At 37.8% G+C, this 16,404-nt stretch overlaps 2 protein-coding genes across 5 annotated transcripts; both read right to left on the bottom strand.

Moving 5' to 3' along the window:
* Window positions 1-726: 726 nt before the first annotated feature.
* Window positions 727-11,605, bottom strand: LOC140800370 (uncharacterized). The gene is made up of 11 exons (XM_073155118.1): window positions 11,599-11,605; window positions 10,685-10,875; window positions 4,508-4,603; window positions 4,354-4,420; window positions 4,173-4,268; window positions 3,966-4,054; window positions 3,772-3,876; window positions 3,064-3,243; window positions 2,495-2,600; window positions 1,436-1,602; window positions 727-1,037 (listed from the first exon to the last, which is right to left on the bottom strand). Exons 1-11 carry the CDS (start codon window positions 11,603-11,605, stop codon window positions 969-971), a joined length of 1,173 nt encoding a protein of 390 aa, XP_073011219.1. The 3' UTR covers window positions 727-968.
* A 22-nt stretch (window positions 11,606-11,627) lies between these two features.
* Window positions 11,628-16,404, bottom strand: LOC140789356 (heterogeneous nuclear ribonucleoprotein 1-like). Of its 4 annotated transcripts, none has more exons than XR_012109158.1 (4): window positions 15,853-16,385; window positions 13,758-14,901; window positions 12,620-12,815; window positions 11,628-12,129 (listed from the first exon to the last, which is right to left on the bottom strand). XR_012109158.1 is itself a non-coding variant. In XM_073139030.1 (2 exons), exons 1-2 carry the CDS (start codon window positions 16,072-16,074, stop codon window positions 13,768-13,770), a joined length of 1,356 nt encoding a protein of 451 aa, XP_072995131.1. In that variant the 5' UTR covers window positions 16,075-16,404; the 3' UTR covers window positions 13,400-13,767. The 4 variants fall into 4 exon arrangements, 1 of the variants encoding a protein (XP_072995131.1); XR_012109162.1 differs by having other exon boundaries at window positions 11,628-12,153; XR_012109156.1 differs by having other exon boundaries at window positions 13,660-14,901.

The following is a 16,404-nucleotide window of genomic DNA, read 5'->3' on the forward strand; positions in this document are numbered from 1 at the left end:
GCTGCCCTACTAGTAGTAGTAATAGCAGCAGCAGCAGTTGATCTGAGAGATATTTCCGATATGTTCAAGTTAAGGGTTAAATATAATTCATCTCTTTATACTTCCCTGAATTTTGATTTGCATTACATACCAATTTACTTTTAATGATGTTGCAATTGTTGGAATTTTTATCCAGAGTTAATTATCTTAAGTAGGGTCGGTCATCTAAGTTCTCATCTTTATTAATGGCATTCGTATTCATAGTTTAGTCAAACGTGTAAAGAAAGTTTAGTGATACAAAAAAAAAAAAATTAGACTGATGATATTAGTCCAAAGTATAGAGAGTTGAAATATATTTACCCCTTTATTTAAACAGTAGTTGATCTTTACTTTTTCAATCCTTATTTTTCGAAAGTAGCAAGACTAATTGCCTATTATATTTGATACTCGTAAATTTCAGACACTTTCTTTATTTTAATCAACTATTATTTTTAATTATTCTTTCTTTTTGTCCATTCACATGGAGTGCATTTGGATTATTTGTCAAAAATATCCTCTAAACTAAACTAGTTTGAAAGTTGTTCCAAATTTGCTCATATTACGATTTGTGCACATCCTGGTTCTTCAGAACTACAATCTACTCAATAGAGTGGCCCCCTAAAAGTATTCAGAAAGTTAAAAAAGAATATTAATTGACCACAATACAAATCTCAATACCATGTTTTGTACAGCTAGGAAGTCGCAATATGAGACATAATTTGCAGATTAAAATCTGTTTATCCAGTAAGGTAAATCCCATCTCTATATACAGGTCGAATGCACAAAGCTGCAATTATATAGCTATTGTGCAAGAGATAAATAAGGTTGGGTTTTATATAACAGATGGAGTTGTCCAATTTTGCCAGGGCTGACCAAAAGATAATTGTAATGGAAAACCAAAAGTTTATTTCGAAATTTCTATCTCAGGAACCCTCTTCCAGCTTTAGTGACTAATCAAGCTTGACATTTGAATAGAGAAGGATGTCCCTCGTTAGTGGCATGTTCAGCAGTAGATAAACCTGCAAAATCATCAAAGTCATGCAAAGAATTGCGTCAAAGGGAGAAAGGCAAAATCAACAGAGTAAGGCATGCAAAGTTATTGCTGTCACTGAGAAAAATAATAGAGGATCATATGATATTGGATGCCTTGGAGAAGAAAAAAGGACAGTTTCTTCTAATGCTACAATTATGAATAACATTTCTTGGGAATTTTGAAGTGGTTCATAGAGGATCTAACAATCTTCTATCACGAGTTTCTGTCTAAAACTTCCAAACTCTGCCTCTGTTCCAAACTAAGTATTAATAATGACTACATCAAATTAATCTAATTACAAAGACTCACTGTTCAGAGATAAGGACAACTGAACCATGTTCAAGTATGAAAATTTAACTGAAATCTATGAATAATAGTCCTCACCCCAATGAGAGTTGAGATGACAAGAATAATCCCTGTAATCCAGGCCAAACTCCGTCTAACCAATAGAACCTCCGTAATTGCAACCTGTGATGGATATGTCACATCTATCATGGGTTTCGAGAATGCAGTAGGATCCCTTTTGTATATTACAACTCCAACAAATTTTCCTACATTCACAATATAAATACCAGAACCAAAATCAATAAGCCAAAAAGATTAATTATAAAGAATCAATAAGCTGAAACCAAATTCAACAATATAATCTGTAAAGTCGTATCTTGCGACTCAACTGCCACCTTTGTCAGTGGACAGGAATTGCAAACTTTATATAGGTTGAGCATTATTAATGACTGGCTGACTGCTTTTCTTTTTTCAAGTGGCAAAAAAGGTGCTTTTCATTTTTCACTTCCTTAGATCTTCCTTTCATTTTCCACTTCTTGAGTGGGAGAAGATAAAAGGTCTGCACACAAGATAAATCCTCAAAGAGATCCTAAATTAGATCTGTTTAAATTGAGATATACTCAATTCCTTGAAGCACGCATCGGCATGGTTGACCACAATGGAGTATCAAGATATTTTCTCCATATTTGTGTCCATAATTCATTAAATATGTATCGACCTGTACCGATGGGCATGACAATCCATGATTCTTAAAGCATGCAAATTATACACAACTTCACCACCCATAACTGGCGATGCTATTTTTATGATCCAAACCACGTGGGGCACATTATGGTAAGCCTTATAGTGGCACTACCATTTTTCAACTTTAGGAAGAACACAGTTCACTCCCATTCATTTGGAGATGCTAAGGTAATCTCTAGAGGGCAATGATAAAATGGTTAACCTTGCCCAACCTATAATCATCAGGAATAACTTGGACTATTAGTTAAGCATCCAACAATTTATGAACAATGGCCCAACTAGCTTAACTAGAAGTTTGAAATTAGAATTTAGAAAGCTCTACAAATCTAGTCTGCAAGTCTACAAAGTAAATAAACAAATTTATACTGAGGAAATTTTGGCTCTAGATTTGACAAGTTTATAATTACCACTGACCTTCATAGGCCTTCTGTAATAGATCAAACGCCTTTGTAAGTGCTGCACAAAGTACTTCTGTTCCTTGACTAACAATGTCCCCTGGACCATACTCATCTTCCAAAGTCTGTACTAGATTCATCAGACTATCAGAATATAAAGAGAAAAAAGTAGATGGCATAAGCTTTTAGTGATCGCAACTGAAAGGAAAATGCTAATGTAAGTTGTATATTTGTAACATATGTTTACTGTAGACAGCATGACCTAACAAGATCTACTTCTGACAGAATCATGCCCTTATATATATTGGCAATTCAAATACATAAGCTTGCGAAAAAAGCTGTAAATCATTCAACTTATAACAAACACTACCCTGCCCAAAACAATAGATAAAACTTAAGCTTTACATGTCTACTTACAGGCCTATCTAACTTTGTCAAAGTTCATCAAATATCATTAAGAAGGAAAAGGATACGAGTGATAGAGCAGTAACAGTGAATTGCAAAAACATACGTGTTCTGATATCAGCCAGGCCATATTTAATACTCAGATTTAATTTTCAGCTAAAAACTAAAGAGAAGTAAGATCACCTTGATGCCTGTGAAACGGCCTATCAATAGTTCTGCAGGACTCACAATGTTTCCAGCAAAATCTTCATGAATTTCCGCACCCTTTTTAATACTTCTAAGTAGGGAGATAAGATTGGATGCAAATCTTGTCTGCTTCCTGTAAGACATTTCCATTCTTACTGTCAGTACTTCGACGTGCAGCTGTTATGTTATAACAATGACATCGATCCAAATGACCAAAAAAAGTCTAGAAGTGTAGATCATTATAAGAAGTTCATGGCAAGAGAATTTATTTTGGGTTCTCTTAATTTTAGCTTACCATTCATCATGATCTACATCAGTCAACAATTACTTGAGAACAATTTGTTAAGCCATGATTTCTCATTCAGCTAGGTGTTTAACCCTTTTGACTGAAAAGCTGAGGTTTTGCAACATGATGTAAGAGAGAACATCAGTCTTCACAATGGAAGAGGATCAATTGGATAGACAAAGTTTTACATTGTTTCACATAGTTGTCTACATGAATAGATTACATTCATGAAAACATGTAAGTATATGTATACGTGTGTCATACATCCATATAAAAACTTAACAGCAAAATACCTTCTCCACAGAATATATGAGAAAGAATAATTAGCAAATACCAGACTTTAGGGCAATAGCAGGTAAAACAGAAAGAGCAAATAAATATTGCGCTAAGTTTCACACCTAAAAAGAGAGAGATAAGACCTTTTTAACATGTAACTTGAGGGCACTACCACTGGCCACAGGAAGAGTCAACTTCCCATCTTGTGATTCTAGACTTCCAACATATGATCCCCCCAGCAAGTCTGCCTGTATCAAACACAAAATCCTTATTAACTTTATAGGTAACTAGAGCATCAAACAACTCGTAGCTGAGAAAACAAAAACAACGAGCTTACAAGATTGCCAAGTTCCTTGTCAAGACAAGCAACATTACATTCAGCAGTTAGAGATTCATCTAGAGGAGCAATAGAAACCTCATCCTCACCTACCATATGTGTAGATTGTTTGGGATCAGCTGACATTAACAGCCAAAAATATAGAAGATAATTGTAGCATGTGGTATTTCATATTTGTCACTCTGAAGACTACCGAGCATCATTTACTTGGAAGTTGTATTTCAGCTTTAATGGAATCCTGAACCCTGCACTTGAATACACTACCAACTTTGGCTTTTGAGTTGTCAGTAAGCAGCAATGGATCTGCAACTCACAGAATATCACGGTCATATGAGCATATTAACAAAGGTAACTTGTTAGAGACTCTAAGCATAAAAATCAAAGATACCATCATATCCTTCGACTTCAAGCATAAAAATGGAACGGGGCCTTTCAAAAGGGTTCGGGAGAAGAACCTCATTTAATTGTCAGACATATGCCATCAAAAGTTGTCAGCGCTTCGTATTAATACAATTATATAAGTATCTAGGGTAAGCAAGCACCTTAGATGAAGAATCAGTGGCAAGAGAGGGAGGGGGTGCCAAACCAAGTAAGACTGATACAGCTGCAGCAACTTCGTTTAATGAAATTGAAATTGTCTGAAACAAGAAAAGAGGTTCAATCAAGACAACCACATACAATAGTGACCGTTAAGCAAAAGTTTGAAAAACTATAGCAGAAGTCAGTTCAAGAAAACAGCAGAGAGAATGAAAAGAACAAGCCATTCAAGTTGTACAAAAACATAGTCAAATTGTCAATGGAGATATGCAAATACAGCACTCATGTTGTTTTCCCTTATTTGACCTTTGACATGCCTTGTATAATCTAAAACCAGTGATCAAATATAGACAAAAGTTTCTCTATATTGTTCAACATACTCTGTTAGTAATCTGGAGATATTTAAAAAGCGACGAAAGAGCATTGCTCAAAGTTATTTTCTGCCTGGCTTAATAACCATACATATTATGCACAACGGCAGAAGGTATATAATTATTTACCTACTGGTCTGTTCATCTTAAGCTCACACGGATAACAGCATTGAACTTTAACTTTATCTTGAACAGTATCACCTGATAATAAGCCTCAACTCCCAAAATGTCATTTTATACGACGTTCAGAAAGAACTACTGATCTGCTAATACCATTTATGTGTAATATAACTATGAGAAATCACAGGACGAATCTAAACAATCTATGGTCCATATTAAAAAAGATATTTTTTTATGCTGAAGGCGAGAGACATAATTTTATGTCCCAAGTAAGGTGACTATCAGATCTACATCACTAATGTTGATATCATTATAACTATTGAATACTGATGCATCCCTATGTCAGCATCCAAATTCTTTCATACCCTTCCTTGCGGGTTCTGCAAACATTGTCCCAGATGGAGATTTACTGTAAGAAAATCACATTCATACCTAACTACAATACTGCATCTTCTGCCTTTGCTATTCTTAAAAAGCTGGTGTTAAAAGAAAAACCACGGCAGCTGTGCCTATACAGAACTTTATCCACACTACAAGCATGTATCCAGATTATGCTCTATTTTCTCAAAGCTTATGCATTTAACAGACAACTTTTGGATGAATAAAAAATATGTGGCATTCGCTGCCACATTACTCTCAACGAAATGTTGTTCTCTCTCAAATTTTGAAGGTCAGTTGTAATCAACAGTGCATCATCGATTGCAGTATAGTTAGGTTCGTTCTCAGTACAAACTTAAGTCTAACGAAAGAAAATTTCCAATATGAGCAGAGATGGATCCACATTTATGTTAGCTGCATAACGTGTGATCGATCTAGATATCAATTACTAGGCCCAAGGCCATTGGATTGTAACAGAAAACAAAGAAAAATCACAGAAAGAAGACATTCTCCAATCCAGCACATAATAGAAAAGGAGATTTACTTTATCCGGAAAAGCAACATATTCGATAAATCTCTATCTCTGCTCCATCCGACGGCTGATTCCGAATATATTTATTAGAAGCTCCGTCGATAAATACTACAGAACGGCAGTTCTCTGCCTGGATTAAAAACACGTGTTAGACGTTCAAAATCCTCAAAGATTGAATAATATCTAATGACGACTCCGCGGATTAAAATAGCTGAAATGGGAATTGGGAATCGAATTAAAAGTCCGTTATGGATAGCGAAATCGAGGAGGAGAGGTAACGGTAGGTAAGACAAACCCTAGCTTTGAGAACGACACCAAGATCACTAGATTGAGCTTTAGAACGACGCGGACATCCATGATGGAGGATCTCGGAAAGCAGCGACCTTAAGGTCGTCGCTTAGATCTAGGATGTCGAAGGTTGGGTTTCGGGAGGGACGAAGGATTTCCAAAGGCGAGGGGGCAGGATGAGAAGAGCGGTAGAAGACACCCGTCAGCCAATCAGGTTCTGTTAAGTACCCCGGTTGTATAATTCTTCTACACTCTCCTCTGTAGGGAATCTCATCCCCCTACTGACAGAAAGAGGTGAGTAGGAAGAGATGGGAACCACCGCAACCAGGGTAGATTAAAGTCAATACGGACGGCGCGCTAAGGGCCGGCGCCTACCAAGGTGGTGCAGCGGCCGTCCTCCGCGACGAAAATGGGGAGCTTGTCCAGGCGTTACGGGAGCCATGTCCGGGAAGCTCGGCATTACAAACAGAACTATGGGCCATCAGATTGGGACTGAAGGCGGTCGGAAGAGAATGCAGGTTGGAGATCGAAACTGATTGCCTGGAGGCCATCAAATGCATAAAGAGGATAGAGCTCAGCTCTTTGGCGCGTTCATAACCTGGTGCAGGAATGTGTTGAGCTAGCGAACAAGTGTATGGATGTAAGGCTTACTCACGTAGGTAGAGAGGCAAACAAAGTAGCTGACTAGGTAGCTGCTAAGGCAAGCGTGGCCTCTCGCACTAGCTCTATCGAGCGGACAAGCCACGCTCCCCTAAAATTATGTAATCTCATCGCTGTCGACGCGGTTACATGTCGACTTTTAACTAATACATAGCTGGGTACAGCTCCGTAACATTTAAAAAAAAATTGTTCATCCTCTTGTCTAGTAGAGTTGGTAGATACTTTGTCCTATGCAATATTGTGGATAAATTATTAGAGTTGGTAGATACTTTGTCCTAAGCAATATTGTGGAGAAATTATTTGGTGGTTGGTGGTTGGTAAGTTTGGTGGCTTAGCTCGATTCGATTGATGGCTCGGCAGTACAGTTAGCTTGGAAGAATAGCTTGACAACGCAACGGCTTGGATCGGCGACGCATATGGCTTAAAGCCTAGACTAAACAGCTAAAAGCTCGGTAGGGCCTAAAGTGCCTCTGTATCTAAAGAGGGTTGGCCCTTTGTGTAGCCTATATTTAGCCTTCGGGCTCATGAATGATCAAAAAAAAAATTCATACAAACACCCAACTTTAGGATATTAGGATATTAAAAGGTAATGAGTTCTAAGTCTACCTCTTGGTACAATGATCTAGAGCATATAGAATGTATATTTATATTTGTTAGCTAAAAATTTAGCGAGATTTAAGTGTATTTATATCAAAAGAAGCTTGATCTTTTTTTCGACCCATATCCTTATGTTAAGCTCTGTACTTCATTAGTTAGTCTTAATTTTTTTAAAATTAAACTTAATTAGATATGAGAAAAATAAAAAAAATATTTAGTTATTGAATCTAAAGTTATACTAGTTCAGACTTCCTAATCTCAAAACAAAAAGGGCAGAGGCTCTTAAATGATTAAAGAAAGAAACTTTTTCATGCGAGACGACCAAAAGGGCGGGATAGGTTTGAGAGGGGAAGGCAGCGGGGACTTAAATTTAGAATCTTATCGGATTCGGATTGGATCCGTGCAAGATTTAAGTCCGAACAGGTATCCTACTGCTGCAGGGTTCTCTGCAGCCCAAGCTGCAGGAATTTGCAACACCCTAGGCATGTGACACGAGTAGAAAGAAAAGAAATAGAAGAAAGGTGGAAAAACAGAACAAACTACAGAGGGGCGTTCATTTGTGTGCATGGAACTTACTTTTTTTTTTTAATAGTTACATAAGAAACTTTATGTCGGTTTAAATTATTATAGTTAATAGTTATAAACCAGTATAATGGTATAACTCTTAATGTGATATAAAAGGAGAGATATTTTGATAAATGACCAAAATATATTTTTCTAATGGATGAATGAGAAGAGGAGAGAAGAGAAAGATTAAAGAAAATGAGAGTATAATTAAAATAATAATTGATTAAAATGATGTCTTTTGAAGAGTGACTGGTAATTGACAAATATACAAAAATAAAAATTGAATGGAAGAGGAGGGAAAGAGAGCAAGTAAAACTAATATTAAAATTAGTTATTATTTAGTAGCTATAATAGTATAAATAGGTTTATGCTAGAATAAACTTATTCCATGAATAAGCAAAGCAAAATATATCATCTCTAATATGCGCTCTCATGTTTAGCAAATTCTCTCGTATTTAGACTCGATATGCTTTAATAGGTCTAATATGTGGATACTGATGTTTGGACGGAGATTTTTATATAGAAATAAATTTGTCTGGATTTGAATTCAGAACTCTATGCTCTAACAATATATTAGCTCACCTGCTACTCTAAAAAGTTACGTTAGTAAAGCTGATTGATGTCATTCATTTATATTCAAACTCATCTAGACCTAAGATTGATGCCATACTATAGTTACCAAGTTTTCCAAAAATAAATAAAGTTGTTACATGGCCCAGAAATTGACCAGAGAGGAGGCATACATAGAAGGCATCCAAAGGTGGTAGGGCTGGCCAGGTGTAAAATGGACCTAAACTTAACCAACAATTATATTGCAATGCATAGCCTTGCAGCTTTACACACTATTTGTTATATGTGGAGATAAATGTAGAAGGGTCATCTGCAACCCCACCAGAAGAGACAACCCCTGGAGAATGACAGATTTGTGGTAGAAAAGCACTTTGAATAGGACCCTTTGCTTTTGTGTCTTTGGAAAAAGCATGCATGCTTAACCCTTCCTATCATCTTTCCCATGTAGGGTTTACCCCCACAACTCCAAAGCATGCATCTCTTTGGCAGTTAATTGCCCAGTATTTTTCAACTCTCCTGTCTCTTCCTTGTTTGCAGGTTACTTGCTGCCCTTACTATCTTAAACACTAGATTATATATTTAGATGAAGTGACTGAGGCTCGAAAAAAGACAAGGAAAGAAAGAAAAAGAGAGAAAAAGGGAAAAGAGAGAGAGAGAGAGAGAGAGAGAGAGAGAGAGAGAGAGAGAGAGAGAGAGAGAGAGAGAGAGAGAGAGAGAGAGAGAGGAAGTAGCTGAGGGAGATCTTTTTTAGATTCTCACAGTGTTGACAGATAGAAGACTAGATTGATTTCTTTGTTAAATCCAGTTTGGGAGGCTTTGTATGGGTTGTTGACCAAACTGGACCTCTTTATAAACTTATAGACACATTAGCTATTATTTTATAGTCTCAGTTGAAAAATGTTGAACATATCAGTACTTTATTAATTAATATTTTATTGCTATTTAAGAATAAGTATTGAGAATGAGAATATTGTTTTCTGATTTATATGTGTTTATTAATTAGATAAACTAGAGATTACAGTTAAACTAAAAATTATTGAATTCAAATATAGATAAAATAAATACAAATAAAATATTCTCTTTCTTCGCTCTCTCTTCGCATATTCTTACGTAAACATGTAATTCTTACGTAATGACAAATATTATCATCGTTTTTATGTTTGAGATAGAATGCCGAAGAGATTAATATTTTATATCCAACGTTAAAAAAACAATAAATCTTATATGCATTTTTCTACTGAGCTTATATAATGACAACTAATGTGTTCAAAATAGACATCTTTAGATAATAAATTTAGGTGATAAGTCATTTGGATCAATAAGTCAGTAAAGAGGTCTAATTTGGTCAGGCTTTTGTATTGCTCCATTAGGAAAGGCTAACAACAATGCCCATAGATGTCCTCCAATTAAGGTAAAGTGAAATGAGCTCTGATTCAATAGAGCTTTGGGTTCTTTTTTCAAAGCAAATCTTCCACTGTGCTTTCATGGATGGATCCAGTTTTCCTCTTTTGGGACTCAATACACGCGTGACACGTGTCGCTTTCCATGCTGACGTGCTTAAATAGAAGTAAGACTAATTCAACATCCTTAGCATTTTAATAGTAATTAAAACCTTTCAAATGGTTCATACTTTGTTGACAGAGTAGAAGGTGTCAGCTCTTTAGTGCAGACTGCTGCTATACTTTAGAGGCACATGGTCATCTAGAAACATTTAATGAGCCTTAACAACCAAACCCATCCATTAAAAAAGAGAGAAAATTGAGAGAGAAGAGAGAGAGAGAGAGAGAGAGAGAGAGAGAGAGAGAGAAGGGTACTCATGTAATTTCATATATCCTTGTGGAATGTCTTCCTTTGTGATATTTTGCGTTCAAGTTCAAAGGTTTGGCCTCTTCCTCTCATCTCTTCTTTGTGTTCATCAATGTCCTCTTCTTCTCATGCCCTCTAATCTTCTTGATTTGTTCGAGTGGTTTATGGAAATTGATCTCTTCTGGTATCTTGAGGGGAAAGCCTGCATGGCATTAGATCAAGTCCTTGGAAGGTCAAATGTAGTTGTATATGGTGTTCTCCTTTGCCTCATCCTGCTCCCATTTTTAGCTCACCCAGCAGAGGAGATGAAGCCCTCCATGCCCACTTACAGTTCCACATCTCAATCCATGAAGTTGCAACCGCAGAGCTCCAACTCCATCTCCTCCTCCAAGTTGAATGCAAGCAAGCATGAAGTCCCCAGTGGCCCAAACCCAGACTCTAACAGGTAACTTTGCTGGGTGTTTGTCATCATCCTCATCATCTCCTTTTTAGCATGATCATCAGGATTTTTATTTCTTGTATTATTGTTGCAAAAATTGAGCTCTTTTGTTTTCATTGGGCATCTCCTTTTCTTTATATATATGTGTGTTTGTTTTGGTGGTCTCCTCAGCAATGAATTAACTACTCAGATGTATATATGATGGACAAATTTTATTTCATTTTGCACAAAGGGAGCTTTGGAGAAAGGACTCTGAAGCCTCCATAACAACAATTTTCTGACCATTTTTTGATAATTTGTGACTAAACTAAGATCACTGGACTGGACTTCTGATCATTTGCTGCATTAGTAGAGAGAATTTCTTACTAGTAAATTCTAAATAGAAGTGGTGCATAAGAGATGGATCTCTTCCATATGGTAGGGAACTTTCTCAGTCCAACATTTGCTTCAGAGGACTTTTGGCAAAGGCACAGTACTACTTGTCTCCTTGTACATAGTATTAAAAGCACCTGAAAAGTGATGTACCCATGATTTGGTAATAATTCAACGTGTATAGGAATTTCCTGGCATAGAGTGTGCTTATAAATCATGAGAATAGGATGCATGATTCTCTCCCAGGTCTTAATTTACAACAAACTTTTAACAAAAATAATTTATGTGCCATAGTGGAAGGTCATTCGGTTACTTTTTCCACAGATTAAAGGATAGCATTTCGCCATCCTGAAAGGCAATCCAAGTCCTAGACCCACTAAATACTTTTCCTCTTACCTCCCATTTTGGAATTATACGATCTAGTATTTAAGAGAAGAAAAAAGTTTGAGCAATAAAGAGATCAATCACTTGTACATCCGTTGTATTTTCACTTCGCCTACTAATGAAAAGTTTATCAGAAACTGAATACCAGCACAATGCAGTTGGATATAGAAAAAGCAAACAAGCATTGTAGCACGATACACTTCAATATCATTCACAAAGTGTACTGCAAATCCACATGTAGATCAAGAGCACTGCTGTTTGAGCATTTGAGTTTTGTTGGTATCACCCAAGTAGTTTCTCTTCCAAACTCACAGTAAGAATGCAGGAAGAAGCTTAAGACCTTTTTGCTGATTAACAAAATTTTGGTTGTGCATTTCACACAGCACACATCATTCATATGCCTATTGGATCTTTGGATCTTTCAAAGCACTACTTTCAATTGATGGCCCTGACCTCCTTTCTGGCCAACAAGCAGCTCCTGATTTTGCTGAAAATTATTACAACATCAACAACTGCCAGAACTTCCCCCATTGCTTAAATTACCTGCAGGAAAATACCAGGTTGCTCCTATACTGGAATAAGTATTTTAAAAGAACAATACTACTACTAACTAGACATGTTGGAACCTCTAAGCAAACTTTCCAATGGTCTACATGAGGATAGGAAAAGGTCATCATCCTAGAAAACTTTATGAACAATCAAACCATACTTTATTTTTGATAAAAGACTTCAAGCTCTATGTAGATCTTCTTACTAGTATCATTAGCATCTTCAGCAAATTGAATAAACATCAAGAATAACTTCATTTCCTCAAAAAGATCAGGCATATTTCTTAATGAAAGTATACTTCACTGTCCCATATCGCTCTATCCAACTCAAATTTATACTAGGCATCAAGAAATATATCTAGCTGAACCTCACAGTAATAGGATGGAACTACTGATCAAAAGATGTGTCAGAGACCAAGTTTGAGCTATCTATCATGAGACATCATAGATCTTTTACTTCTAAATGGGTTCATTTTTTTACGTACCACATGTCATCATATGCAAGATCAAATGCGCTTGGTTATTCAAAGAGATAAGAGGAACTCATGGACACCAGTACTTGAAGTCCCTGTTTGCAACTATGAAGCAGAAAATCATATGCCATTTGATGCATCTGCCTCATCCTGTAAAAAGTTTCAATGATGGGCGAAGTGAGAGGGCACTATGAAAGAGCAGCTTCCCCTGTGCAAAAGGTACAATGAGAAAAGGATTATGCCATTGACAAATATCTAAACTATTACGAATGGCAGACTGCCCTACAGTTACTCCATCTCCAAAATAAGTCACCATTACTCATTATATCTCTAACTCATATCTTAAACCGAATATAACTAATTCTACTGCAATGATGTCAGAACTGAAAGATACTATGCAGCTACAGCAAGATCATAAATCTTTCTCCTTGTGCAATAAGAGAAACTCTAGCAACCAATGGTAAGAGACATTCTCCATACTTCCATTGATTAATACGCATTCTCGATACTACATATTGCTTAATAGGCATTCTGAGTACATCTACTTTGCTCTGTTAAAAAATGAATGTGATAATGGAGAACTACAAAAACACTCTCTGCTCCTAAATGACTAGAACAAATTGATGTTATTGCGACGAGATCTATCACCACAGATATCATCCAGCTATGACAGGATCGTACTAGTTCTTAGCATGTAAAATAAACAAAAGAAGTAGCAATAGACAAGGTAAGAATCATCAATCATCATTGTCGATATTAGTGATAAGCTTATGTAAGCCAATACTGCAAATATTATACTAAACCATAGAATCCATAAAACATAAAGATCAATACCACATATGAAATGTCTAAGATAAGCTAGTCTAGCTTCTTCCAAGAGGCAAAGCTAGAATCAAGCTCTAGAACATATAGCTGCGGGAAACATTTAAGAGTATATGAACTTTAAAAGCAAATACTAATATGAGGTCCTAGTAACCCTCAGAGAGATACTAATAAATATGCTAAGCAAAGTAGAAACTGCAGCTATACTACTACTGGGATACGAGCATTACAACTAGTCAAAAAGATCTGCCTCCATTCACACAAGACAATCCTCAGAATAAGGTAAAACCAACTACATCAGACAACAGCAGCAAACAACTAAAATAACCTTCTCATGATTACTGCTGTCTGCCAGCTCCGCCATAACCACTGCCATAACCAGCTGATCCAGCAGGAGGCCCATTAACCTGAGCATCTCCATAAGGCCCTCCATGTGAAGGCTCTGACCTCCAAGTGTTTGAATAACCTGAGCTTCCATTGGTGTCGCCATAACGACCACCCATGTAACCAGAACCAGTACCTTGTTCTCCTGTAGCAGTAGCAGGGTTACTAGATGGACCACCACCACCATAACCCCCGACAGCACCATATCCACTTTGGCTACCATATGGTCCTTCTGCACCACCATATCCACCATAACCGTAACTTTGATTGCCATACCCCGTTGCTGCACTTGGCGATTGACCGGTGGGTGCAGCAGCACCATTACCGCTTCCTCCATAGGCTGTACTTCCACCATATGCTGCAGAGCCATAAGGATTTGGAGCTTGATTACCCCAAGGGCTCCTTGGAGCACCTTGAGGGCCACTTCCATAGCCACTAGGAGGAACACTTGAACCATAGCCTCCCGCAGGTCCGGCATAGCCGGCAGCAGGACCTCCATAGCCCCCAACACCATAACCTCCATAACCTACGCTATTATTTGCTGCTCCATACCCATAGCTTGGTGCACCATAACCAGAAGAACCATATGTTGGGTACCCACCACCACCTCCTGCTTGTGGCTGCATGTACCTGCTTCCATCTGTTCTACGATCATAAGAACTAGTATTAGCACCAGAACCACCGTAAGGATGATAGGTTCCACCACTAGATCGACTGCCTCCACTGGTGGGATTTGCATCTTTGGGAAGAGCACGCTTGACCTCCACAAGTTTGCCATTAAGCTCATGGAAGGTCTTGTGCAGCACTCGGTCAACTGCATCCTCTGTGTCAAAAGAAATGAATCCAAAACCTCGAGGGCGTTGGGTATTTTGGTCATACATAACCACCACATCTGTTACATTCCCATAGTTCTGAAAATACTGGCGAAACCCATCTTCTGTAAGAGTTGGGGGTAATCCTCCCACAAATATCTTCTTGGTCTTTATGTTTGCACCAGCCCCTCCCACGGCTGCTCTCCCCATGGTGGGGTTTCCCGACCTGGCAGAGGTTTGTTGCTCCTCCCTAGAGAGAGCCCTTTTAGCTTCAACCTAATCATGAAATGCAGGCATTACAGCATAAAGAAGAAAAACAGCAAGACATATGTATAATGAATTCATGCAAAACATGATTTGAGAAAACAATGTGAAATGTATCATTGCAATACATTGACCCATTAAATTTTTCTAACCTTGTATCCGAACTCCCATTAACAACATACATTAACATGTCATAGTAAATGATACAATCTCACTTATCAAAATATACACAAGTTCACTGAATTGACGCACTATTAAAAAGTTTTGACACTCCCTGGACACAACGAAAAGTGCAAGGGAAGAAACCTTCCATCCACACACAAGCAAAAACATTGAAGCATACAAAAAGAAATAATACATGGGCATATGAGCATCTAAAACTACTACACCAACTTGGTATAGAATTTAGCTTTACAGTAAAAATGCTTCGTCACCCATCTAACAAAACTGCAACTAACCCATGGAAAATAATTACACGCAACTAAACACAACCGAAGAGCAAGCATCACAGCATCAAAATGAAGATCACCTTAAAAAATATATATAGGTCTCCAATTACCGTTACAAACTGGATCTCATCACAAGTTAACATACTAGCAATTGATCTCGTTACCTAAACACCACTAACGTGCTAGAGATCAACAGTAGCACCATCAAAAGGTATACTTACACTTACAACTGAGACAAAATAATATAAAGGACTAAAAAACCCCAATTCATTCCTTCCTATGATTATCAATCAAGAGAACTGCCACTGATAAACGAAACAGATGCAGGAACTGGGGAAAAAACATGCACAATCCAAAAGATCGATAAATTTTTTTACAAAAAAGGCAAATAAAAAAATCCAACAAAACCCCCAAACCGAAACATCGAAGAATCGCCAAAAAAAACAAAAAAAAAGAAAAAAGAAAAAACAATTTATGCGAGAATCGACGGAAGGGGGGCTGGAGATGAACAGACCGTGCGCCCATCAATGGTGTGAGTGTCCTGGAGAACACGATCGAGAATGGCAGGATCCGCGAAGACGACGAATCCGAAGCCCCTCGGCCTCCCGCTCACCTTATCCTTCATGATCACCGCATGCGTTACCTCACCGTACGTCCCAAAATATTCCTTCAGCTTCTCCTCCGACGTCTCCCAAGATATCCCTCCGATGAATAGCTTCCCCTGGTCGGAATCCATCGCCGCCGATAGCTAAACTATTCTCTCCCTTCCGATCTCGAATAAAAACTCTTCTCTCTATAGAGGAGAGGAGAGCAGACGGAAGAGGTTGGAGGAGAAGGCAGCGACGGCGGAGGAAATATCTCGAGGTGGAGAGGGGGGGGGAGATAAGGATGCTTTCGTTCGTTTGTTATGGAGGGGTTAGACCGTTAGATGGAGCGATCGGACGGTGGAGAAGTCGAGTAGGGTTACGAAAGGGGATTTCCGATTTGGTCTCTGAGGTGGTCACGTGCTACGGAAGTGCTCCGGACAATGGCTTCATAAATTACCTTTTCCTTTTGGCATTATGGC

The sequence above is a fragment of the Typha latifolia genome, chromosome 1 (genome assembly GCF_019914945.1).
Source record: "Typha latifolia isolate L0001 chromosome 1, TyphaL0001v2, whole genome shotgun sequence".
NCBI classification, from domain to species: Eukaryota; Viridiplantae; Streptophyta; class Magnoliopsida; order Poales; family Typhaceae; genus Typha; species Typha latifolia.